The sequence below is a fragment of the Manacus vitellinus genome, unplaced genomic scaffold, assembly GCF_001715985.3.
Source record: "Manacus vitellinus isolate BGI_N305 unplaced genomic scaffold, ASM171598v3 scaffold_3_pilon, whole genome shotgun sequence".
Lineage (NCBI taxonomy): Eukaryota > Metazoa > Chordata > Aves > Passeriformes > Pipridae > Manacus > Manacus vitellinus.
In genome coordinates this window covers 30,900,780-30,928,525 of record NW_021940535.1, presented here as the reverse complement: position 1 = coordinate 30,928,525, position 27,746 = coordinate 30,900,780, and the positions used below count along the sequence as shown (strand labels likewise).

Here is a 27,746-nt window from a genome sequence, read left to right as displayed (position 1 = left end):
GAATTTCTGAAGATATTGTCACATCACATAGGTCTCTGTGACAAAACAAAACAAAAAAATACTTTGATCAGCTACTTACGTTTCCCAGAATTTTCCTTGAAGAGAACGTGTGTCTCTTGAAAGCTGAGATCAAAGTCACTGTAAGCTCACAGATCGGAAGAAAAATTGCAGAAAATTACATAGATTCTTTTTATTTTACTCAAGGTAATGGACAGGGAGAAGGAACAAGGAGAAAATGGAAATGGCTCTGAAAGATAAATGGTTAGAAAACCTTCATATTTGAAAACCTGTCTGTTTTGTGTTTTTTGCTTATACTTCATGTATTTACAGTAGTTACAGCAATGTTTTACTCTGGAAAAAGTAATGATGTTAACATTCTTGTAAGAAGAGATTGCCTCAAATAAAACTTCAGAGGCAGCCGAATGAAAGAAGAAAATAAGGTTAAAATATGAAGCTTAATATCGCCAGGGGGCATCTGGTGTGTCAGTCAGATGAATGAGGTAAGCTGATTTATGCCCTACAAACTTCAGCCAAGGTGTTCCTGATGGTTTAATAGACTGCTGGCCTCCCACAGATCTTTGCTAACTGCAAGGGAGATTTTGCTGAGGTAGAACTACAATCATCTGTCTCCACTTCTTGTGAGCACTCCACAGCTCCCAAGCTGTTCATTTTTTTGTCTTTTCCCTTTCTATTGATTTTTGGTTGTATTTTCTTTGCAGTTATAGTCAGCAAATGGCTGAGTAATAAATTTATATTTCCAAACTGTAGAGAGGATTTGATTTAACAAATAATTTTTACCATTTGGGGCAGTTTAAAATGAGTTTTCCAGTTGCCTTTGCAGCTGTTTCCCCCCTTTTTATGCCATTTTGCTGCATTGTCACGTTTGTTGTCTTTGATTCTCAGAAAGCAATGCTTTTGGGGTGATGATGGAATATTGCCTCATCACAGGTTTCTTTGAGTTCCCTTAGTGACAATTTCTAGTGGATGCTGCAATAGGTCAACCTGTACTTTTTGCTGGTCATTCTTTTTTTTCACATGCTTTACTTCTGTGTAAAGCACTTAGAGGCAAATTGTGCTCCTGCCTTGGTAATTGTTGCTCTGCTATTCAGGGGGACCATGTAGGGGGACATAGATATTCCCTGGATGTGTGGAGCTCCACAGGGACCGCTAACCTGCTGGTAGGAGACACAGGGCCAAGGCCATGGGAGATCATCAAAGGCTAAAGCTTATAACTTCTTAGTTGCTCTGTCTCCTGAGGGCCAAATTGTTCCTCCATCTTTTGCATTTCTCTGACCCTCTATATTTAGCTCAGGTGTAGTGCAGAGATTTTGTCTTTCAGAGCTAACGCTCTGACCACTTGAGGCAAACCCAAGTGTGGTGATAGCAGCCTCTCCAAACCACAACTCTGAAAGCAGATACACTGAAACCTGGGTGGGCTGAGTACTGCAGTAATGATGACCATGTCAGTACTCCTGCCTGCTGTTGTGCCTTTCCACCCATTTGTGCCCTGGGGGCTGGTGGTGGCATCCTACTGGGGCACTGGAGCATATGAATCTAGGATGAAGCATGGAAAAATCAGAAAGAAACTGTGTAGCATGGCACCACAACTGGAAAATAACTTTAAGCTGCAGCTTTAAACTGTGTCATTCATTGTTTAATTAAACACTGAGATATGTATGACAGGGCTGGGAGTTAAAATTTGATGTATAGTGGGTGTTCTCTGAGCTGCTGAATTCCACTTTTTGGCTGCTGGTGTTTTAATCCAATATGTCCTAGGGAGACCACAAGGTCGTTTTCACAAGTAAACACCTCAAATCTGTAGTGTAAAGCCAAATGCAGGAGACCTTTGATCACTAGTTAAACTCTAAGTACGAGTCTCTGTAATTTTGCAATAAATCTGGTTATGATATGTTGTTTGTGTTCCTAATTATAAATTTGAAACAAAATTCAATGTTATCATAATTTTTATGATGTCAAAAGATCTTTCCATGCTGAGAATTTAAACTAATTGAAAGGTTGGTTTGGTGTAACTGTGAAGATACTAATGGCATTTTTTGAAATACAAGTAGTTTTGAAATTTAATGAAAATGATGATTTAAAAGCACGTGTGGGCCAAGGCGTAATTGATATGCAATATTGCCACAATATCAATATTACCCTGTTAGTGTAATTGAGAACAGAAATTTGGACTGTAGCAATAGCAGCATCCCAATTTCCTTTCCCCTGATGCTCTCATTTGAGTTGTAGTTTACCAACAGGTCATTAAACTGGTGGAGACGTTGAATTGGTGCATCCTACAAAGACTGTATTTTTCAAATGAAGGACTACACTGGAAATATTAGTTTGGAAGTAAAGGTTTAACATCTCTGTGTATGTGTAAAGAAGTAACCTCATCTTGTAGAGGTCAGGCTATCCTGACCAGTGCCTAGAACAGCACCTACCCCTCCCAGGGCAGCTTTGCCCATGGCTCAGTAACGTTGGTTGCTCTGGGTCTTAGGATTCCTCTGTAAGGAATAACATTGCCTTGAAGAAACTGGTGTTTGGCTGGTTGTTTTCAATTTTGCTGCCTCAGAGAATATCTTTGGTTATTTACTTCATTGCTTTGCAAAGGCAGAATTTATCAGTGACAGCAAGTAGAAATTGGAAGAAGTGAAGGGAGAAATTATGTGAGCCCTTTTAATACAAAGAACTGTAGTATAAGTTTAGAAGATTATTTTATATTTGGCTTCACTGACAGGTCCCCTGTTACATAAGTGTTCTGCTTTTTCCAGTTAGGTATTGCCTAAATGTCAGTCACGGCCATTTCCTGAAATAGGAACACTGAGTTTATTTAATTTGGGGGGTTTAAGTATTTTCCATTTCAGAATAATAAATATATAAGATATAGGATCTCTTCTATGTAAATGCTACATTCTGGGATTATACAGGAATATGTTTAGATATATTAAAAACTTCTTAGTCATGATTTTAAGTGTAAAGCTTTGATTTTTCTTCTGACATTGCTACAGCAAGCTTTCATGTCAAAAGAAACCCACTGAAGATGTTGATTCATTGGAAAAGGGGTGAAATGTCATACTCTTAACTACATCTTTTCATTTTCCAAGCTCCTCCTAGAGAACTGACAGAAGAAGAGAAACAACAAGTTCTCCATTCAGAAGAATTCCTGATATTTTTTGATCGGACAATACGTGTAATTGAGCGAGCTTTGGCTGAAGATTCAGACATCTTCTTTGACTATAGTGGCAGAGATGTAGAAGAAAAAGATGGGTCAGTTTGGGGCTTTTTTTGTTTTTGTAAAATAAGCTTTCTAGAGATACTTCCAGAGACAGGAAGCCTTAATTTTAAACAAAATTTAACATTTTTGTAGTTAAAAAAAGGTTGAAATTTCTGCATGAAGGCCTGGGTTACTTTGTTATCTGAAATTATATTGTAAAAGAGCTTTGTGCTTTATTGAACTGGGGAGGGGGAGTTATTTGACATATTATTCAGCTGGCTTATTTCTTTGATTCATTTTCGGGATGAAATTTCAAATTCTGAACAAATAACTGAAACAGATAAATGTGTGTATATGGACATATATATGTAAATGCATATATTCCATTGGTGTACACATGTGTGCTTATGATACCTTTACAAATTCAAACTAATGTTGTTTATATTCTACTACTGTCTCAGGTCTGTAATGGATCCCACTGGACTATGCTTTGTGGGGATGGAAAGGATGATTTCCCAAAGTGTTTGCAATCTAAATGGCTAAGACAAGAAGTGACAGGTTTTGTATTCAGCAATTGATAGGGGAGCAGAAACATTAAAACTTGTTAGGAGGAGAGGAAGTATTTAGATTTCAACAGCTACATATCTGTTGAAGCCTCATGGCAGATCAGTAGCTATGTTGCACTGAAGTTACTGGAGGTCACTCTAGAGCATCATCCCTGTGGACTGACAAAATGCATCAGTGTGACAATGCTGGACTAGTACTATGCTTCAGCCTGTCTGTAGCATCTGCCATCTCCTTCGCTGAATGCCAGGGCCAGGTTCATCCTGAGAGTCAAAGGGCGCAGAGATGGCCTAGGGTAACCCAGAAGAGTCAGAAAGGCAGTGAGAAATTAAGAAATGTGGTTTTGTGAAACAGATGTAAAATTTGTTCCTTAGTGCAGATTCATTTTCAGCAAGACAGTCTGTGAGAACAATTAAATCAAGGTGGCAGACTTCCCCAGGCTGGGCAGAGAACTGAGAAGTAGTCAGAAACTTCTGCATTGCTTTTCGCAGCTTTTGAACCCTGGTACTTCAAGATTTGTCACTTTGTTTGAATTCACACAGAGATGTTCAAGCAGGAGCCAATCTTTCCTTCAACCGACAATTTTATGATGAGCACTGGTCAAAGCATCGTGTTGTCACCTGTATGGATTGGTCTCTTCAGGTAAGATGTGAAGCTGGGAGACATGCTTCCATATCACTTCCACTTCTCCCTAAAAAACTTATGAGCATCCTTGATTTGCTCTTTTTTATGAAGAGTAGGATGTTATTTTTTAGCTAACAGGAGGGCCCTGGATAAGTGAATGCCTGTTTCTCTATAAAGAAGAGTAATGGGACAATAATGAACCTGTCATTTTTTGTGAATGTCTTGGTCTTCAAAACCAGAATGTTTTATTAAAACAGTAGTAGGTTAACAAACCTACTAAGGTGGAGTTTTACTTTTTACTCTTCCTCCCCTCTCTGCTCCTTCAGCACATGGAAATTTTTTAGCATAAAAGGTTTAAAATTAAACTAATTAAAATTAATTTACTAAACAATTGATTTAATAAATAGTTATACACAGTAATATATAAAATAGAAAAAAAAAGAATAGTGAGAAATAAAATTAATTTTTCTAATCTACTAATATACTAAAACAAAAGTGATCACAGCACCAAGCCTATCTGAGTTCAAGAAGCATTTGGACAACACTCTCAGGCACATGGTGTCATTCTTGGGGTGTCATGCACAGGGCCAGGAGTTGGACTCGATGATCCTAATGGGTCCCTTCTAACTTAGCATATTCTATAATTCTATGATTTTAAAAATGTGAAAGTATCTGAACAACTTGAAAAGATCGAAAAGAGGTCTTTCAAAAAATGCTGGGTTCTCTCTTCAAGTAATGGAAGAGGAGGCTGCAGCTGCCCACAGGGCATACTAAAGCAACATGCCTGGAATGTACCCAGTTTCTGTGCACCACAAAGCATTGCCATTGCAAAATAAAACTGATGATAGAGATGCTTAAGCTTTCCAAAACCAATACAGTCACATCAGCAAAGTACAGAAGGCATGTTAATTAGTTACTCTATTGGAGAGCTGGGATTAGCACACACACATATCATCACACATCCCTTTAAATTAATTTGGTTCCAGTTTCACTCCAGCCCCCCTCATTCTCTCTGTTTCATCCCTATCAACCTGTTCCTATGTTCCAACCTGGAGCAAAGCATCTGCTTTCTCTGGGGAGAGAACCCAGGAGACTCTGCTCTTAAGTCCACCGTACAGATACGAAAAAAACAGCTCCAAGAGGACATAGAGTTCAAAAATGCAAGCACAAACCAGTCTACCTAGCTGGACCCAAACTCAGCCTCAAGTGTGCCCTTGGGTCTTCAGAGACCTAGTGGAGCCTGGTGTGGGTAGCAAAGGTGCTACAGAAGTAGCTCAGCCCAGTGTTAAGAACAACCTTTGCCTAATCTTAGAAGTAGCTGCTCTTTCTGCACCACATTAGATGTGCATGTGGACCCAGCAAGCTCTCAAGATCCAGTACGTAAACGGTGTGTGAGGGCTGGAGAGAGGCAGTGGATAAGGAGCACAGTGACTCTCACATCCATCTTTCTCTCCTTCCCCTTGAAATGGCAGCAGAGCTGCTTCCATCCCCCTGGGTACTTCTCAGGTAAGGTGACAGCAGCTGTGGCTGGTAGGCTGAGTAGATCGGGGTGGTGCACAACAGCCAGCTGCAGAAAGGCTTCTTGTAATATCGAGCTTGCTCTCTGTGTGAGAAATGATTTATACCTTTGCTTTCATACAAAATATCAGCCTAACAACAGGTATGCACTATTGTGATGTGGGTGGCCTTTAAGCACATATGGATTTCTAAAGAAATCAAATATAAGCCCGAGGAAACACTTATCTTAGGTTGTTCACTTGTTCAGGGGCTGGAAATTACATGGAATTCTTATCTGATATTTTCCTAACAAGCAGCTCTTACTGTATTCCCAGGGCAGCAAGAAAAAAAGCCGCCTCAGAAGAGCACTGCCAAATGTAATTGCTCAGCCCCTGGGGCTCGAAGGCATGTTCTGCTTCCCACCTCTTTGTTCCAGGGTGGCCCCTCCTGCCTTCCCCTTTGTTAACTCCTCACACACAGCTCCCTGGCACTCCAGTAGGGACTCTTCTGTGCCAGGGGTCTTCTGCATGCCGCCCTACAGTAGCTTGGGAGTTGCTTCCTCTCTTGCCTGCTTTGAGTTTTATCCATGGAACAGGAACTGGAGCCAGGGAGAGGTATTTCACCTAACCACTAGCTCTACTTCTCACACATGCTCCAGGATATGACAGTGTCCAGTGTGTCAAAGGATAACTTGAATAATCATGAGAACTGCAGAACACATTGCTCAATTTTCTGTGATAAGACTGCTTCTGCGAAACAGCCTGGAGGCAAATAGAAACTTAATCAAACAAAGGACATTGATGCATTGATTAAACAAGTTATTCTGTTCCCAGTCACATGTAAAATACAGTCTCAAACATGTGGGATCATTCATACCAGTAAAGCTAACCACTAGGCCCTTGATTCTTTCACAGAGCAACAGGAAAATGGCTTAGATGCTTCATTAGGGATCTTAGGGAAAGGCCCAACAGACTGAGAGTAAACACAAAGAAAGAGTGGGATCACCTTACTCTGTCCATGGGAGCTCATTTACCAAGAAAACCACAATCTCTGGAATAGTGATGTGTCTCTCTTGACTCTCAGGCAGCAGCCTTGAATACTGTTTTGCACAGCACCATTTCCATGTTATTTACAGTTGCAGTCACAGGACATCTGGCTACCTGGTGAGGACTGAAATTCTGTAAATGCGAGTAGATTGAGTGAAGCATTGGAGTGCGTAATGCCAGAGAAGACTTAGGGTGCTGCGTTTAGCTCTGTTTTATGAGTCACAAAGCCTCATAATGGTGTTATCCAGCTAGGTATGACCCCAGCAACTGTGTAAACTGTATTTCCAGTCAAATACATAAACTGATTGCAAAATCTACATATAGACCAGCAAGATTTGAGTCAGCGTTTGTTTACATCCAGACATGCTGCTAACCATGCTCGCTAAACTTCCCAGGAGCATTTACCAGCCCCAAAGTGCCTCAAAATTGGCACTTTGGACCTAGTCACACATCCTAGCTGGCTCCAGTCATGCTAGTGGAAGGGCTTTCACTTCTGCCTGCCAAGGTGTCTGCCCCTTTACGTCTATGGTCTCAGCTGCTCACGTGAATGGTACCTAATCTGTTCAGCCAAAACATGATGCTCTGTCAAGAGCCTACTGCACACACTGTTTACTTGGACATGGGCCAGTGTGGGATGAAAAGATTCAAAGGAGAAGCTGAGCTCGCTGTTGAGAAGTGGTTGTAATATCTGTTGCAGGAGAGACAGAGAAGAAGGGGGTGAGATGGATGAGAACATTGGAGGGCAGGCTGGTACCAGCGTGTCCAGAGAGGTGGTGTCTCAGGATTAATTCACCCTCAGGTTTCCCTCTGTTCTTGAGGAAGGAGAAGAGGTGTTGGTCTGCTGCATCCCCTAAATCCCATGCAAGTGAATTGGGTGCTAAATTGTCCTTACAGGCTGTGCCAGCAGCCAGGGATGTAGGTTCAACCCAGTCAGAGCTGCCTCAAACTGGGATAGAGGAGGCTATTATGGTGGCCACGTATCAGTGCTGATTCTTCTGCCTGTGGGTCCAGGCTCATTTGGAATGATGAGCTTGAATAGAAAAATCATCATCTCTGTGACGCATTATCCGTGGAAGTGTACAGAAAGGGGGAAGTAACAGCTGCTGATGGCAAAAGTTACATTATTTCTTCAAAATGGATTTTGAGAGCAGAGAGGTTCAAACCCCAACAAAAAGGGTGGTGGCTTGGGGTTTTTTAATTGTTAAAATGCCTTTGGACCAAATTCACAGCTCCCAGTTGGCAGTTTATTTGTCCCGCTCCCTTTGCATGTGCCAGCTGTACTGTTCCCCTGTAAAGTGGTGAATGGTTTGGCAGGAATTTGCCTGGGAAAGACAAAAAGTGACAATTATCTGCAGATATTATCGAGAAATTTTGAGGGAAAGCATTTCTAGTTTACAAAAGGAGAGTGTGGGTCTTGCAGAACTTGAGCTGCTGGCTTGTTGGTCTGCAGAAGCCACATGCTTTTCTCTGGACATGCCATAAGGTCCACTGCTTTATTTTGACTAGATGGAAGGACAGAGGCTACCAGAGGTGCCTAGTATCCAACATGTGAGAGTGGAGAACTGGAAGTTATTGTATAGACTGAAAGTAATTGATGTTTTGTGGACAAATTGTTAGTCCTTATGGTGTTTTGAAATGATGGAAGGTCATCAAAAGAACATGAAAATCTGATTTTTCATATATGATATTATGTGTGTATATATATATAAACAAAGCAAGTACATATATGTGTTGCATATCTACTTCTATACAACAGTGCATAATGGGTGTACAAGAAAATATGGATCTGATTTGAGAGTGCTCATTGCATCAATCTCACTGAGTCAGTGGAATTCAAGATCACCCTGTGCTTTATAAGATGACCTCAGCATCTTGCAAAATTGAGCTTCTGTGAAGAAAATGGTTTTTTTGCCATTTGAATCATCAAGAAGAGCTTTCCAGTTGATTCTATGCATAAGTAAATAAGAGTGCATAATGAAATAAGAAAGAATAGTTTTCAGGAATGCTGAAAAAATGTGAATTTCAGAGTAAAACAAGTCAACTCCATGATCATAGTGTTTTTATTATCAAAATCAATTAAGACAGTAGTTTGTCCTTGAAGAGATGGTTAAGCAAATATGTTAAAATTACTCAAGCTTTCATATTTTTTCTCTTCCTTCCTTTGCATTCCCTTCATAAAAATTCTGAAAGCTGTCTTTTTTGAGAATTACCTGCAGAAAATAGCATTGCCTTTGTGATATCTGAGAATAACTGATAGAGAGCAATTATCAGGGGCTTTAAGGATGTTAGGGACAAGTAAAATATAAACCAAAATGAAGCAGAGTAATATGACTGAACTAACACGTATTATAATTAAAACCAGATATTGCACATTTAGTGTAGATTATTTCTGTCTCATATGATTTTGCATAGGTTTTTATCATCTGTCTTATTTCATTTGCTTTTTCTTTTTCTTTCCAGTACCCTGAGTTGATGGTTGCATCTTACAACAATAATGAAGATGCTCCACATGAGCCTGATGGGGTAGCCTTAGTATGGAACATGAAGTTCAAGAAAACCACACCAGAATATGTGTTCCATTGTCAGGTAAGACTGAGGAAGTCATTAATTTCGTGCTAGACAAAATGGAGTTTACTACATAGCGCATCTTTCCACTGTTTATATGAAGAGGTTGAGGTTAAAAATAGGCATTTTTGGAAAAAGTACAAGTGGCAGTCCTGTGTTTTTAGAAGGCAAACAGCCTTCTCAAACAAAAGCCTGTCAGGGCTGCGTGTCATTCTTTGTCTATTTAAAACAGTCCCTAGGAGATTTAGTTTATAAAGCCCTTGCACTTATGAAGTAACTGTGGTGTACCACTTCCTCATCCAGGCAGCAACACATGCTTTCCCACCCACGTTAACTTCCTCGCATCCTCTGCACTCAAGCTGCCTACCCTTGCCTGGTTCTGCTCAATATTTTGCCTTTAATATTGGGAAACACACTTTGCATTTTTGGACATGTGTCTGACTTACAGCTTGATCAAAATGGTCTCAATTACAAGAACTACTCCACCAATTCATGTCTGACTGTCCTTTAGGTTAGCAAAACAGTGTTTCACTTCACTCAGCGCTACTTTATGATTATGCTGGTTTAGAAGTTTATGGACAATTCAAAAATCGTTGAGTGTATTATTTTTGTATGTCTGTTTACTCCTCTTTTACCTCTGCTTTTGTGTGTGAGATGGCACAGCCTCACATCGATAGAAGTGTTCAGCTCATTGGCTCCATCAAACTGTCCAAACTGTGGAACAGGGCTTGGGCCAAATTTCCAACCTCTTCATTAATATCCTTCTGTGGTAATTAAATACAGGTCAGTGGTATTTGAAAAGCCATATGGAAAAGTTTCAGCAAGTAAAACTTAACAATCAGAGATTAGTAAAATGCAGATAATTCTGTGGTAAAAATTGCTTCTCTTGGAAGGATATGTATTACCTGGCTAATTGTGTAGGCTAAGTGTCATTTTACATTCAAGGACCAAACATCTTTTTGAACTAAGTTTATGTTTGGACTTGGGTACATTATCAGATGTAACATAGTGGGAGGGAGTTGCTGGAATTGAAGTTGCTGCTTCAACCTGATTAAGTAACCTTTAATTCTAGGCATATTTTTCTAATTTGCTATACTGAAAAACAACCTCACAAGGAGTCTAAGCCTGCATAGCAAATATGCCATACAGATTTATATACATATATATGTGTGTGTATGTGTGTGTGTGTGTGTGCGTGCGTGTGTGTGTGTTTGTATTACCTTTGAAATGAGAACTTGTATTTTTCCGGAGATTATATTTGGCAGTCGATGTGTTCTTTCAGACTGCTTAAGATCTTAGCTCAAATCCTATGTTCAGATTCTTCTATGATGTACATGCAGCTTAATGTTTTGAACAAAATATTCAAGAGAAGAGTTGCCCCCCTGCATTTCCAGGAAGAATAATCCTTAAACTAGATAATAACCAGATTCAGGGTAGCCCTTCTGAGTACACAAAGGAAGACTGACTACAGACATAACAATGTGTTCAATATAAATTTTAATTTCTATCTAGGTTTTAAAGTAGGTACACTTAAATAGGGGAGGTATGACTCACTACGTTGAAAGCAATGAGATAGGCTATAGTCTCCATTAGAAACACACACATAGGACAAAGTGGTGGCCAGAGATTTGGCATGGCTGAGCTTCTGTCTAGTCCTCACATTAAGTTGGATGTACCCCTTTTTAGAACCGGAACCTTAAAACCTGTGAACTGAGAGACACGTTTGGCACTGTACTTGTACATGTATCCTGGCTTCATCCTCTTTCAGCTAAATAAAATCAGTTCTGCCCATGAGAACTATTTATTTACTTGGTCAAACTGTCCACTGATAATTTGTGTTAAAACCCATTATGAGTGGGAACTTTGTTTGAACCACCATTATGGGGCTTTTGACGTGAAATATCTTCTGCCTATCTTCAGATCAGACAGGGATACCCTCACGTGATTAAATGGGGAAACAAAAAGCAAGCAACTTGGTCTCTTGAACACAGGTTTTGTTCTAACTGACTCAGATGGAAAATAAGAAAAAAATAGTATCTTAGCTCAGAGTCTGGATTTCAGTTCTGTAGATCATAATGGTTTTCTGTTAGTGGAAACCAACTGTATTATTAGTCAGCCCCATATCATTTATATTACCATTTTGCTAGAGAAACATTCCCTTATTCAGTCCTGATTTGGTCATTTCTCTAGGTTTTCTGAGAGAGACGCCTAATTTTTGTTCCACAATACATGATCTTATAACAGTCCAGCTCAACAGCTAGAGATGAACACACACCTTATCATTATAGCTAGGTTGCCCAGATACGATGAACACAGTACTTTGTGTGTATTTTCCCAATAAGCCTCTATTTTCCTTTCCAAAGACTTTCTATAAAAAAGACATCTCCATAAATCCTACATGATGCTAATATACCTCTTGCCTTTTGATTTTTGGGCTCACAGAACAAGACACAAGCAAATAGAAACTTATTTCAGGAGTGACTTTCAAGGAGCTCTTGCAAGCTGCTTCTGAGAAGCCAAATCAATAAATAGGTTTATGAAGCCATTTCTAAGAAACTTCTAAGAAATTTGACATCGGGAGTTCTGATTACATCGATAGAGATAGACATGTGAAACATCTCTCAACAGCTAAGGAGCTGACTGGAGGTATGACTTCAGATACCTCTTGTGTACATTTGGTAAATTCTCAAAGCTAGGAACCTCAATGTTTTTCTGTCTCCCCTGGTGTATTATACAGATGTAAGTGAGATGATTACTATAGAATTTCTTAATTTTCTTTACGTCTTTCTGTGACTTTTTGTAATTTTACATAGGATCGTTGAAATTGTCATCATCAGAACAGGCTTTCCAAGGGCCTTTGCTGAAAGCTGCCAGAACCCAGGGACTTCAACTAAAGTTGTCTATCAGCCATGACAGATAATGCAAAAATCTACTGGCAATGATGTTTTTTCTAACTCCAATCAGCAAAACATTTGATTTCAGTCCTTAAATGTAAGGGGTGGTGTATTCTGTAAATACAAAATTCTTACCCAATTTAAAGTCATATTAGATTGTTGGCTTATTAATGTAATTTAAGTGGTAGCAAATTTCATAGCTCTACAATATGTTGTGCTACAAATACTGGGTTCAATTTCAGTTAATGGAAAAATGTTTAGTTAAAGGAAAAATGACTATCAGCCAAGTGGACACGTTTACTCGTTGATTCATGTGAACTGCCATGTGATCTATCAGATCCTTTCTAAATAAAACAGTCCTGCTGGCTTCTACTCTCACCTCCTATGGAATATTTTTTTCTTCTACATGTTTTATTTTTGCCCTTTTTTGGGTTTTTGTATTTTTGCATTATGTGCTGATGGTATTTTAGATTTGAGTCCCAGATTTTTTGCTCTACAGCTCATCATACATCTCTTTACCACAAGATTAGAAATAGGAAAACAAGGAAGAGTGAGGGACTGAGCAATTTGTTAACTTGTTTTCCTATACAAGCAAAAAAATGTTGTCTCAGAAGCAAAATCAGAGTGGGAGGGTGATTTTTACCAAAGGAATGAATGCTCAGTGCTTTTCTAAGGTAGTGGGGAATAAATTGAGCATGCAGTTAATACTGCAGAGTGCAGACTGGGAATATTTCTGTAGGGAAGAGTCAGGGATGTCCTCTTCCCCCACGCTGGAGCATCACAAACTATTGGTGTAATCCATTGCATTCCAAAGGCAAAACACAAGCCTTTCAGAAGTACTTTATGAGACCCTGCAGATGAGTCATTCCTAGTTGGGTTAGTTTGGCAGTATCCAGAGAGGGAATGAATTCCAGCAACAAAATGGAAATCACATTGACTCTCCCTCGGTTTGATTGGGAAAATTTTAAAGAGTGGTTCACACTACTCTCAGCTACTGTTAGTCTGCTTTTAGGTGGGAATGACAAAAATGAAAATAGTATTGCAAGGTTATTGATGATATGACTCAACATGAGCTCAACCCTATATTGATTTATGCAATCCACAGGGCTGGCCTTGTATGTGAACATTCTCATACTATTGATTGATAGTGCAGTAACAACCATATTTCTCAGTATTACTCTCTTTTTCAGAAAACACTTATCTGTCTATAATGTGTTTTTTCACTGAACATACAAATAAAAATCTACGTTACCCATTTATTATGAGGATTATTAGTACTACTCATCATCTTTGCCCATGATGGTGTTTCTGTTTCACAGTAGCCTGGTCTAAGCTTTCTAAGCCAGAGTGACCTGAAGAAGTACATGAAACTTTCCACCAACATATCTGGTTGAGTGAGGCAAATAAGAACTCAGAGAGTATGCAATGAATTGTCTAATTGAAGTCTGAGCTATCACACCCTTTCTTTCAGCAGAGCCTGCTAGCATGGGTACAGCACTGCTCTTCTATCAGGTCCCATAGCTTTTGGGTTAGAGCTCATCTGCAGAGACAGAAGTCACAAGGAAAAGAAACAATCTGTGTCTCTCAGGGACTTTATGGTATTACAAGCCATTTCCTTTCTTCTGGAACTAAAGAGGGGTTATTAAAGTCGGTTGAGGTATCTGGATCTCAGCTTCAAACATCCGTCATTTCAGGAGAGGAGGGGTGGAGGAAGATGCTAAAGATATTAGTTTCATGCAAATAAACCAAAGTGAATGTTACTGTCTGATTTGGAGGACTCTGCATTGTCTTTGGAAAGTTTGATGAATTCTGCTTTACTACAGCCAATCTAATGATAACAGAAACAAAAAAGGACTACATTAACTGTCTTTTGATTTATTATGGATTATTTCCTGATCTACTAATTTCCTCTTTCTCTCAGCTGTGTCTTTTTTAAGTGTCTCAAAAGGGCAGTGAGAAGTACAAATCTGACACTTAGAAGCAACTCCATTCAGTGTATTTTAAAAGGAGGAGTGCACATGTGAACTAGCTTTTATTTGAGGAAGCAGTAACTATTGAAGAGTTCTTTCAAGGAGTCGACTTTCAGCATAATCACAAAAATATTTCAGCAGTATATCACTTTTAATAGCTGCAGTTATTTCTGTCCTTTTCCTGAAATGCCATGCAATCAGATTTACTTGGTTGGTTCCATCTCTTTACTAAACTCTCAGGTTTTTTGTGGGATATGGGACTTGTGTTTTCTATTTTAATTTCAAGAAAAGTTGTCCATGCTTGGAAAATATTGGTGGATGGGGTACAAAAATCAGCCACTCTGCCGCACCACAAAATGTTTCATTCTCCCCTAGCTTTTTTGTAGTGGCTTCTGTACACTGCCATTAAGTTATGTGTTTGACCACTCTTCATTGCTTATCCTGGTGTGGTCTTTCCCTTTTCAACTAAATGGATGGAGTCATAAATGCATATCATAGAATTAGATGCATTGAGGTAAGTGAAAGGCTATATTTAGTGGTTGATATTGGACAGAGTTGCCTTATTTTTTTCCTTATTTGGTTCCTTTGTTGTTTTCTGCTCTTTCAAAATCAACATAAATTCAGATGTGCTTTTTGCTCCAGCAGCCTGCCTTCTAAAGGTGCCGAGCGCCCAAATCCATGAGACTTGTGTGCAGAACAGGCTGAGGTAACAGCATGAATGACTAATATCCTCCTTTTCCTCTTGTCCTTGAGTTTCCTCCTCTGTGGAAGCCAGACTAGAGCTCAGTCCCTCAAGAAGTTTAATTGTCCGGAAAGTATGGTTGGAATACATAAAAAATAAAGACAATTTTCACTGATAATTATTATAGTGCTTTTCCAGAAAAACTTCCTCACCTTGTTGCTGCTATCTAAGTTTCAAGCAAGGACTCAGCTCCGCAGAGACATAAGAGAAATGACAGACCCTAAACTCCCTCTAAGCTTCACAGAATTTCCTAAGAAAAATTGTTCCCAAGAACCAGCAGCATGTCCAGTCCCAGAGCTGACTTGTCTAATTCCTCAGTTTCTAGTGAGAGGGGGCACCTGTGGTCAGTCTGTAAATCTCAGAGAAGACATGTGGTGCTAAGCTGACTGCAAATTTTCCCAAAAAACCACAAACCCTTCTTTGAAAGAGAGTTTTTTCCAACCCGAATTTCCCTGTGACCCTATGATTCTAAATATGAATCAGATTCTGCCCATTTTTGTAGTAGTTCTCTGGTAAATGGACCACCGAATGTCTGCTTGTGAAGATACTGAAGCAGCTGTCATAATGGAAATACTTGAGCACCCAGAGTCCCAGATTTATTGCAGACTTTTGTAACACATACCAAAATGTTGTAAATCCAATCAAGTAGGGCTTCTTTAAAGATAAAGGGGCTGTTTTGTTTTCATTTCTGTTTTGTTTCCTGACGTGCATCCTTAGTAGGAAGATCTTTAGAAATGCAGAGCACAGTTTGTGCCATAAAGATTTCAGTAAACAAGAGCCCATGTCTTGTCTCTTAATCTTTTGTTTTAGGTTCTTCCTCCTGTTCTCAGCTGATACCAGTTGTCTTTTTTTGCTCCTCCCATTGGAGTCTACACCACTTCTACCATTTGGTGATTAAAAATAACTATCATTTGGCCTAAGATTAATGCTCCAGTACTTATGGGGAGACTGTGTGTGAGTCAGCAGAAGTCACACCCACACATCTGAAGAATAAATGTAGTAGTACTTGGAAAATAGTTTTTGGTGTCTTAGGTGAGAGGAGAGACCTGCATGCAGCAGATTTATAGAGGGGAACAAAGAGGACCACATATACAGAAGACAGTCTCCTGTTTTCTGTATACCACTGAACTCAGAGACATTAGGACAGAAAAGGCACTGAAAACGTGAAAATGTAAATTCTGGCTTGTGTGCCACAGTGTCTTAGCCAGTCCTGAGATCACCAGTCTTTCTTTACTACTGAAATGCAACAGCTGTTAGCATGGAATCTACCAGCATCTGCAGCTCAAAACAAAGCATGTCGTGTTTTCCACATAGCCCTTCACCTTTCAGTCCTAAAATCTCTTAAAACTGACTTATTTCCACAAAACTCAAATCATTATATTTTCATAACAAGAGTGGGAGAAGGAAACCTTCTTCCAGGCAAGGTCAGAGAGCAAATAAGGATTCTTATTTAGTGTAAAGGAGTGTCAATTGGATTCACAAAGTTATATGCCTTCCCTTGGGCTTTAGCTGTATCTTTCCAAACCCTTAGCTGACGGCTTGTACAGAACCCTGAGGAGTGACACACCCATCAAAGCCAATGTGTATCTTATAACAAAATAATTATGTGCCATATCCCATCAATCTGTGGAATGACAAAATTAGTAATTAGCACTCTGAATTACTTGGGGACTGTTTTTATACATACAAAGCCTAGCAACAGAATGCTCCTTTGCTTAGAGCAATGCTTAACAGAGATCATCTTCCTCATTGGAAACTGAGATTTCAATTATGAATTAGGAAATGATAAATTTGCTTGTCTTGGATAGAAAATTTTAGACGGTTCCCACTTCTAAGTCTCTTTTGGAGGGGGCAGACTGTCATATACTTAAATGATATGCTGTCACTACTAGCAATAGCTTTGTGCTTTTCACAAGTGTTACAATAGTGATTTGTAACAAATCTGTACTTAAAGATGGTGTTTCTCTTCCCAGTTCTGTAGTCTTCCTTTCAGACCAAATGTAAAGAATATGTTGGCTATTTGATATGGTGAGCATTCATTTTTTCCCCAAGTTTCTTTTTTTCACTGATAACTTGCATTATACCTTTCTGAATTATAGGCATCTAATATGCAATTTGGAGAAAACCTAACCTTTGAATTTGCCAAGTTAGACATGCAGTATTTTTAAACTTTAGCTAGCTAAGGAAAAAAAAAGATCTCAGTCAAAAACCATATTTCATAAGAGAAAATTATAGAGATATTGATGGTTTGCCAAAACCTCAAGCAGTGACAAAATCCACAGTGTCCTGAAAGAGATGCCTTTGGAAAACCATTCCTTTGCAGATGGCTTAGATTATTGATACTTACAAACACATGACATTATTCATTCAACTCAGAATTTTGAAAAACTCTGTTGATAAAAAAATGCAGATTTGTCACACTATCCCAAAATCGCAGAGAAAAAAAAAATCACCAAATCCTGCAATTGTTCCTGAGGGCATTTTACAGTTTAGTAGTTGTTGATTTGATTACATTTCAACATGACCTAGTGTAAAATATTTTAAGAAAAAGGGAGGAAGGAAGGGAAAAAAACTTCCCAACTTTCCTTTGTTGATGTGAACATTACATTTTATAGTTTTTCTTGTATATCTGAAACTCCCAGTGCTAAAAGGGTTTTGGGTGAACAAAAAATGCAGGATCAGATGTGAGATCAATAAGTCACTGAGATCCTTCCACAGATTTTTTTTCCATAAAGGATGTAAAATACCATGCAATTCCCTAGCTGCACTGCAAATGATGGATAAACAGCCATGGGCATGACTTTTCTGTTTGGGTTATGTAACTGTTCTCAGCACAAGCTACTTGCAATGAAGAGTACATTTGGTCCAAATTCAAGAAAATTATTTCACCTCATGATTTTTGTCTCTGTGGGAGCTCTATGTGAGGAGTGAAGCCTCTTTCTGTGTTACCTGGCACAAAATATAAAACAGTTACTCTTTTAAAGTGCCGTAAAAGCCTCAGAAACCAAGGAATCCATCATTACAGCCCAGGATACAACTTTCCTCTGCCTTAGGTCTAAAATCAACAGTTTTCCACCCTCTGCCCCCATGGCTGGATGACTGACAAGTACTTCCCTGAAAAGAACTTTTGTATATGGACAACATTGATATGAGGATGATTAACGCTCCCAGCTTCCCACAAAGGGAAGGCAGAAGCACGTGCCACGTGGCTGAGATACTGTTATTATCCTTGGAAGACATTTCCTGTGGGCCAGAGAGAAAGAAAAGATAAAGTACATTTATTTTAGCACAAGATGACAAGCAAATGTCCTACACGCAAGAAGCAATATGCTTTTAAAAATATGTTGTATTGGAGAAATCACAGCATTTTCATTATCTCTTATCTACAAAAAAATGTGCCAGAGATCTGTGATTAATTCATTTTGATTGCTCTTATAACACCATTTAGTATTTTTGTAGCTAAGATGCATATTGATTCCACTTCAGCTCCATATTGTTCATGAACACATACAGGATCACCAGTCATTTCATGGAGAGAAGAATATGCTTAACATTTGCTGTCTCATGTTTACACCTGTAAATAAATAGACTAGGCCAAATTTGGACTGGAGTTGTGCAAAACTGCTGTTTGACAGGAGTTCTTCAGGTTAAATCCATTCTTCCTGGCAGGATAATGATACATTATAAAATGTCCCATCACTGGTGAGAGTGGATGACCCAGGGGTGCTGGTTTTTGAGAAAGATGTGGCCCTCTGATGCTCCAGGAGTCAGCAAATGTAAGATGTCTTATTAAGGCTTTGACCCTGAGACTGCAAAAATGCTTATCTCATTCCTTCCTCCTCTAGAAGGCTACCCATGGGAAAAAATAGTAGAAACCAAACAACAGAACCTTGCAGGTGACAAAAGTGGGATGTGAAATTTCAGGAAACTAAGGTTTGTTTGGAGAAAGGAGGACTAAAAATTGTCTATAATGGGAAGTAGTCATTTATTCCTGTGTAATCTTAGCCGCTTCCTAATGCTCTATGGGTACTACTCAGACTACTCATATTAGAATCTGTACAGTAGTTTACTGTAGGAGACATGAACAGTGACAAAGCAACTCATGTTCCCACCCTCATTCTTAAATACAGATTTGCCTATGGTATCTTCTGTGTTTCCACTAGACAGCTGTTTATTTGTGCCTCTCAGTCTCTCAATCGCCACATCTATGTGCAGTGCTTAATTAATTATCAATTATTTCCAATTATGTAGTGCTACTACTTATAAAAGGTACATGGTTGAAAGTGATGGAGTTGGGTGAATCTAACAGCCTATTATTCTTCAGATGACTGACATCATCTACCTGGATTTGTGCAAAGCATTTAAAACTGTCCTGCACAACATTCTTATCTCTAAATTGGGGAGGCATAGATTAGACAGATGGACCACTCAGTGGATAAGGAATTGGCTGCATGGCCACACTCAAAGTGTTGAAGTAAACAGCTCAATGTCCAAGTGGAGACCAGTGACAAGTGGTGCTACTCAGGGGTCAGGGTTGGGACCAGCACTTTTTAACACCTTTGCTGGCAACATGGACAATGGGATTGAGTGCCCCCTCAGCATGTTCACCAACACCAAGCTGTGTGGTTTGGTCGGCACACTGGAGCAAAGGGATACAATCCAGAGGGACCTTCACATGCTTGAGAGGTGAGTCTCTGAGCACCTCATGAAGTTCAACAAGGCCAAGTGCAAGATCCTGCACCTGGGTAGAGACAAGGACAAATACAGCCTGGACTGAGAATGGATTGAGAGCAGCCCTGAGGAGAAAGACTTGGGGGTATTAGTTGATGAGAATCTCAACTTGAGCTGGTAATGGGATCTCCACCCATGGAGACAGTCAAAACACACAGTCATGAACAATATACTCCAGCTGATCCTGCTCTGAGCAAGGGGTTGGACTAGGCAATCTCTAGATGTGCCTTCCAACACTGGCAATTCAATGAATCTGCCTCTGGCACTTCATACTCCTTTTCCCTTCCCTGTCCCAGACATTATGCAGAAGTCACAGAATCACAGAATCACAAAATATACCTAGTTGGAAGGGATCCACAAGGATCATCGAGTCCAACTCCTGGCCCTGCACAGGACCATTCCCCAGAGTCACACCATATGCCCAAGAGTATCATCCAAACGCTTCTTGAACTCTGTCAGGCTTGGTGCTGTGACCACTTCCCTGGGGAGCCTGTTCCAGTGCCCAACCACCCTCTGGGTGAAGAACCTTTTTCTAGTGTCCAACCTAAACCTCCCCTGACACAACTTCAGGCCGTTTCCTCGGGTCTTGTCACTGGTCACCACACACTGGAGATCAGTGCCTGTCCCTCCTCTTCCCCTCACAAGGAAGTTGTAACTGCAATGAGGTCATCCCTCAGCCTCCTCTTCTCCAGGCCGAACAAACTAAGTGACCTCAGCTGCTTGACTGTCTCTAAGTCTACAGAGTCTTCCCAGGACCAGATGAACATCAGGGCATCCTTCTTCCCTCCCAGAAAGAAGGTCATTTGCATTCAGAAGGCCTGAATCAAAAAATTTCTTATTTAGGAAAGCACTTACCAATTTGTTTGGCTTTGAGTAGGCTTTTGAGTTATTGAAATATTTGGGAACTTAGAAGAATTAACTACATTTAAGTTATTGGACTTCTGAGAAAAGTTAGACTTAAGTAAGTTCTTTCCTCATGTGGGGCTTTAAAATGTTCTTGGTTCGGTGTGTTGATCTTCTGACTGTGCCTGGGTTCTCATGGCATGTGTGTTTATTGTGAGGGTTTGGACCAAGTGCTACACTTGACATTTATCTGTGACTCCCTTACAAGCAGCTGCAACTACTACAACTAACTTGACAGGCTGAGTTGTAGATAATTGTTCTTGCAGCATCTGTAATGGCTTCTAATTCATCTGTGGCTTCGCATAGTTTGGTTGATCAACTGCATTGGTTTGAGGAACTGATGTCATAGAAAGCCACCAAGCCACCACCACAGCACAACTCATGTTTCTATTTTTGTTCTCCAAATCTGGAATTTGCTATCTCTGTGGGCTCTCTAAAATTTTGCTCCAATATTTCCATCACTTGCCATAAAGTGGTCATCTGTCGTGCTTTCTCTGTGAGGAGAAAAGTCCTGGACACGAAGACCCCAGCCTAACCCATACCTCAATCTCTGGGGGATTTCTTCTGCTTCTGCATAGTGCTAGATGGGAACCCCCCTGGATAGGGACTCTTAAGCCTCACTCCTGAGGCCTGGTGTTGCTTTCAGCAGAAAGGAGATTCTGCCTGGAGAAGAAATGGGCAGCAACGAGAAGCTTAAGTCCTTAGATCAGTGGCTGGGGCACTTTATGACTATGGGGCTGAGCTGTCAAAACTGCACCTGTGTTTTATATCAGATAGTATCAGAGAATATGCAGAAGTAATTCAAGAGAAGTCACCAAAATTCCTGGATTTGTCCCTCACAACCAGGTTTCCCAGATATTTGCTTGATAGAAGGGGCTTCACCTTCATAGGTGCTTTTGCCTGGAGTTGCCTAACTGCAACAGTTAGAAAGGGCTTTGGTTTATGTGATGTTTTTAGTCTGTGCTTCTCTAGATCTATATTTCATTTGCAGTACTAAAAAAAAAAATGCTTCCTGCTAAAAGGCATTTCTGATCACAGCACCAAGTAAATTTTTCAGGTAATGCTATTATTTCTTCAATTCTAGAGGCCTTCACCAGACAGAGATGCCTTAGTAAGACTTTTGTTACAAACCTATTGTAAGAACGTAGTCTCTGTCCCAAAGAACTTGCAGCTATAGTTAACGGTGGTGGCAGGCAGTAACACCATGACCCATGTCCTGAGCTGGCTGCATGTATAGCACCTCTGGTCCAGAAGCCTTTGGCTAATACTGTGCTGAAACCATTGGGCCCTGCTGCATGCAAGCAGAGTGCCAGAATGCTGTGCTCAAGCTGACACTTACCATATGCTCCAGATTCTGATCAGCCTGTGGTATGAGCAGGGATGACAGAAGGTCTCTGTGCACCACCCACAGACACATGCCCTCAGGCTCCAGGTCTGAAAGGGTGATGCAGCCCCATCACTTCAGGCTTGTCAGTAATTTAATCAAAACAGTTAAGAGTGCTTATGTATAACTGTTAGAGTATCATGGCCTAAGTAAAACAGACAAACCAAGGCAGTGCTTGCTTCTGCAACAGGCAGGCACAGGGACGTTAAGGGTTTGACCCTGCAATTTGATAAGGAGACAGGTCCTAATCAGAGAAAACAGATATTTGTGTACTTAGCATGTAAGTAGTTTGGTGGAAAGAAAACTCGATTTTGATGTTGTTTTGAAATTGCTCCTTATTTCTCCAGGCTTTAATCATCTCATCGTCAGTAACAAAGCAAGTGTGATACTCATCAAAGACTGTATTCTCAGGCTTGTGTGTATGTATAGTAATTTAGGGTTACCTAATTGATTGGCTGTTGCAGTTATGGATAAATTATCTGCTTTTGCAATACAGCAAGCAGTTTTACAGCTTTTCTGAGTCACCATGACACCACCAAATTAATAATATTAGCACTTTCCAAAAGGGCTGAAGCATAGATTCCCTTTTGACAAGGCAGCCTGTGGACTTTTTTTCCTAATTATTTTACTGTTGTAGCTACATGGGCTGAACCTGCAGTTACAAAGATGAAACTCATGAGGCTGGATATTGCCTTTCTGCAGACTTGGGCAGAGCACTCTGATTCTACTGCAATACTCAGATGTCAGCACTGAGGTTAAATTTCAGAGTTACCTACCCTGTAAACTTGGCCAAGAGAGAGCTGCGTTTCCTGACATACTCTTTTCCTTCTTTTTAAGGACTTAGTACTTTTTCAATAAAAATAAATTTAATTTGTGGCTACATTTCAGCTCCATTGGTTTGATGGTATAAGTGGAGCAATACCAGCTTTGGATTTAGAGCAGTCGTGTGGCTGAGTCTCTCTGTGCAGCTTTCATGTGGTCTGGTGAGACATTCTTAGAATCCCAAAACATTTTTGAAGATCCTAAACTGGAGACATTCACAATTCTTCCCTCCCTTTCTACCATTAATCCTTCATGTTTTAACAAGCACTGAAGTTAATACAGCCTACACTCTTTCCTGTCACACTGGGCCCCCCTCCCTCCTTTCTTTCTCTTGAATAAAGCAATCTGTTCTTTCACGTCCATACTCTTGTAAATCAAAGGGAAAGATGTCAACACACACCATAACCAAGTATAAACTTCCTTTTTTTAATTAAACAGGATTCTGACATTTGGTTTGAAGAAGTGTTTGTTTGGTTTTATTTATTTTTTTTAATATGTGAAAGATGTGAACCCTTTTTATTTTATTTTTAGTAGAGACAAATTTTGTATCTTACCACAAATAATCTCTAGCACAAAATCTTTCAGATATTATTTTGTAGTTTAATAGGAAGACAGTTGGAGGGAAGCAGTAGTTTTGGCATTTAGAGCTTTTAGAATTAAGAGGTAACCCTTGGGTAAAGGTTTTGGTACACATAAATCATGTTTTAAGTTCCTTTTCAAATTTAATTTCAAAACCAGCTGTAATTCTGTTGCTATACTCTCTGCTGTTTTCTTGTTACTATTAATTATACTTAGACATTTATATGAAACACAAAAATATCCAGATTCACAATAGCTGGTACTAAAAAAAAGCAAGACTCTTGGAAGGAACACAGTCTCTATTTCAGTGTACAAATCCAGGTATCTCAGTAGCCAAAGTAAAGTCACCCTAAAATTGTCTCTTTCAAGATATCTTACACCTTTTGTGGTGCAAAAGGATGCTACAGGGCACTAAACTGAACAAACCAGTGTCAGATCTGATACCGCTACTTTCCATGATGATTCTCAGTCCATGACCTGGCAGGGGAAAAGGGCTTTATTTAGTAATTCAGTTGCTGTCTTATTTCTAGATGATGATTTTAATCCATGTTTGCAGTTGAAGTATATCGTCCATATCTGTTCTGGGGGCAGATATAAGCGTGTGTAGCAATGCAAGAATGAAATGATCTCCTGATGGCTTGGCCAGAAGAAGGTTGGGCAGCTCTCAGAGGGACTATTAGTGCTTAGACTCTTTAAATACTGTTTTTGATGAGCAGGAGTGAAAACAAAAGTTTATAAGTAAATTGCATGTGTACTTTTGGCCTTTATTTATTTATTCCTTAGAAGAGCAGGCATCAGATGTCCAGTCACTGTTCTTCAGTTCCTATGGAGGAAGGACTATGAGTTTGGCACCTTTTCATGGTTATAGCTAAGCAGCAGTACCACAGCTTTGTCCCTCTGCTCTCAGTCCCTCTAAGCCGATTCCCTCAAGCATGGAAAAGGATCTGTCCCTTCATCTCAGCTGCAGTTGATTTTATTGTCCACTGTTGTTTGTGTCAGACTGACCCAGAGCAGCATATCACTGACAGCAGTGCTTTTTCACATGCATCTGCTCAGCCAGAAAATACACCCAGGAGTCTCCTGAGTGCCTGCTGCAATATAACCTGGTGTTCTGGAGCCTAGAAATGCCTGTGAACTCCTCAGATTGCTTCTTCCCACTGACAAAGTATTGTTTTGAGATCCATCTGGTGTCAAGCGTAGGCATATGGCACCAGTATGGCAGCTCTGGCTCTGGGAGTGGTTTCCTGCAGAAGAGGTCTGGCTGAAGGCAGAAGCCTGTTGAGAGTCATTATTGTTTAGCACCCAGGTCTTTGTGAACTTGTTCGACTGGTGGCTGGGCAGAGTGCCATCCTAACGTATGGACATGAGCAGAGACAGCTGAGTCTCCAGGGCCCTACACACATCAGATGTGGGTACTGAGGTTAGGCTTCTCAGTAAAGAGAAGCTAAATGACTGTCTGTTCCGAGCACGTGTACCTGTGGTTGAAGGGATACGCCACTATTAATCCAAATCTGGGCCGTATTAAGCTTCTAAAATAAAAACCAGCTTTGCCAGCCACTTGAAGAGGGCTCAGGGCCTGTTTGGATCAGTGCATCAGTGGGGAGGGAGGAGGGAAGGAGGGGGGAAGCAGAGGCGGTTCCACAGTGCTGCTCCTCACAGGCTGAGACAACCCGACCCCAACAAGGCAGGGGACCGGGGGTACTTCCTTCGTGCCCCCGACTGCAGACCTCTCCAAGGGCTAGGCAACATTTCTGTTTCTGATGCCAGCCCTCTCTTTGCTGTGATGAAGAACACAGACATTTCATGTTTTGTATCTTAATTATGTGTTCAGTGAGGTTCTTGTAGCAACTGGGAGCAGAAATTTTATCATTCAGGAAGCAGGATTGCCTGTTTTCCAGGCAAAAAACCCAGGTTTATCAATTTGAGCTCTTCCCTTATGCCCTGGGCAGTGCTCCCACCTGGAACTAACTCAGGCTGGCTCCCCTGGCCCTTGAAGAACTGCTCGTCTCCACAGAGAGGCAGAGCATGCACAGGGGATGAGGCAGCAGCACTAGTGTGGTGGCTCCACTAGGAGTAGAACATCTGGGTGGAAGATTGCAAAGCCAGAAGTACCAGAAGAAGCCTTTAGTAAGGCCACTGAGAAAGCTAAAAAAAAGCCAGAGAAAGCAAAATCCAGTAGGCTGTATTTGCATAGAGGGAGAAAATACCTGAGCATTAAGCTAAAGTAAATAATGAAATTATTCACTGCACAGTGCAATTCAGAGAAATGCAGATGACCAGACACTGGGGTGTGTCCATTTCTTCTGGGTCCCACCAGCTGAAAGATATAGATGCTCTGTGGCACCCATAAAAAGACAATGCTGGGAATCTCCTATTCCAAATGCTACTTTTATACTGTGGACACTAAAATCCCATGGAATTGCCTTCTTATTTATGTGCTGTTGCCATATACTATGGATCTAGCTGCTTCTGCCCTCTACAAAAGGTAACTAAGCAGCAATAGTGCATAAAATATCCCTAACTGAAAAACTGTGAAGCTTTACCATTGTTATTGGAAAGCACTGTGAGATTTCCCTAGAAAGGTGTGGCAGAAGTGCAACAGGGGATATGCTGTTATTTTAAAAACCTCACCATGTGCTGGATCCTCCCCCTTTGAAGTCAGTAGCAAAACTCTCTTTTAGAGGAGTAAGACTACTTGAATGGGCAAACAAGAGGCAGCCTGGAGGCAGAAGAAGCTTATGGGGTATGGTTTCTGCAGCTCTCCTTGAGCACAGAGCTGTTCAGACAGACTGGAGACCTGTCTGCTGCTCTCTCCCATTATGGCTAAGAAATGAATGCTTTTAAAGCTGTTAAATGAATGGGCTTGATCTTACAGCCCTTACTCATCTGAGAACTGCCATTAATTTTAAGAAAATAATCACTATACTAAGTGGTATGGAGTGGACTCCTTAAATTGTTAAATTCTAATATTTGACAGAAGTTTTTCTTTTATAGAAAAATAATACTGAAATAATTAAAAGGATGTGAACATTTCACATTTGAAGACTGCAAGCTACTTTGGAGCAATATGTAAAACTAGAAGCAGTGTAGAGGGCTTAACTCTGTGTCATGTCTGTAGGTTATTTTTGAACTTTATGAAAAACACCCTTTAGCAGTTTATATCCTGACCATTCAACTGTATTCTGGTATTCTGATTCAAAAACATGTTAACCATGAAAACAGAATGTTTAAAAATACACTGTCCACTTGGCTTCTTTGCCCTGCTTCAGAGTCTCCCAGGTTTGTTTGGGACAAACTGAGAACTTTGTTGTGGAATGACTGTTTGAATTGGGGTTTCTTAAAATACATGTGGAGCCTTGTAGCTGCTGTGGGGTGTACACAGTGGTGGAGCTGTACTATTTTAAAATCATCTGGCTATTTCGCTTCATGTAAGAATATCTGTCAGCTTAGCTATAAGGAATGATAGGGGTTGATTAAAACAACTCACGAAGCCATTAAACAAAGAGATAAAATGTAGAACATGTGCTGTAAGGCCGTTTTAATTATAATGTGGGGGGCATCTGTGGAACTGGATGGCAGCTGCAGTGTAGCTGAATTTTAAACTGCTCTTAGCAGCACCCACATCTTGTTCCTTACAGTGGGTTTTCTTTCCTGTAAAGCTAGGTCCTTTGGAAATAGTGTTTGGAAGCTACCTCTTGTTGCTGCGACTGACCATAGTGTAATTACTATGCTCAAGTGCTTAGATAGATATGGACTAAAGTAGGCATTTTTGTACACTAATCACCTAATCATTAGATGCTAGACTAACATCAGAGAAATATATGAAAAAGCTTTAGTCAACAAGCGAGGGTATCATAGATGTCAAGTGAAGAGCCACAAGAATCTAGAGACTGGGGAATCAAAAAGGCAATTACAGCTTTTTTCATTGTCTTGATGATCTTACTAGGTCAAAAAAACAGTACTAAATATACTGCTGTGTGCTATAAATATGTCTATTAAGTTAATTTAGCATTTAATCTGGCTTTAAACAATAGATATCAGGCAGCCAGTAAAAAGTATTCAAACTTCATATTTTGCTTTATTCTTATTAATCTAGTTATAGACATCAGGAATTAGCATAATTAATTCTAGCCCTATCAGAAGGGATTTCAAGTCTCTGGTAAGTGCAAATCAGTCTCTAGCCACTAGAAATCAGAATGAGGAGCAGTAAG

General features: G+C 40.1%; 1 protein-coding gene across 6 annotated transcripts in view; it reads left to right on the top strand.

Moving 5' to 3' along the window:
* Positions 1-27,746, top strand: part of DYNC1I1 (dynein cytoplasmic 1 intermediate chain 1) — a 178,606-nt gene that overhangs the window by 101,357 nt on the left and 49,503 nt on the right. For all 6 annotated transcript variants that reach the window (XM_029961801.1, XM_029961799.1, XM_029961804.1 and 3 more), the window contains 3 exons: positions 3,105-3,267; positions 4,321-4,420; positions 9,406-9,531. In XM_029961801.1, coding sequence (XP_029817661.1) covers positions 3,105-3,267; positions 4,321-4,420; positions 9,406-9,531 — 389 coding nt within the window. The remainder of the gene's footprint in view (positions 1-3,104; positions 3,268-4,320; positions 4,421-9,405; positions 9,532-27,746) is intronic.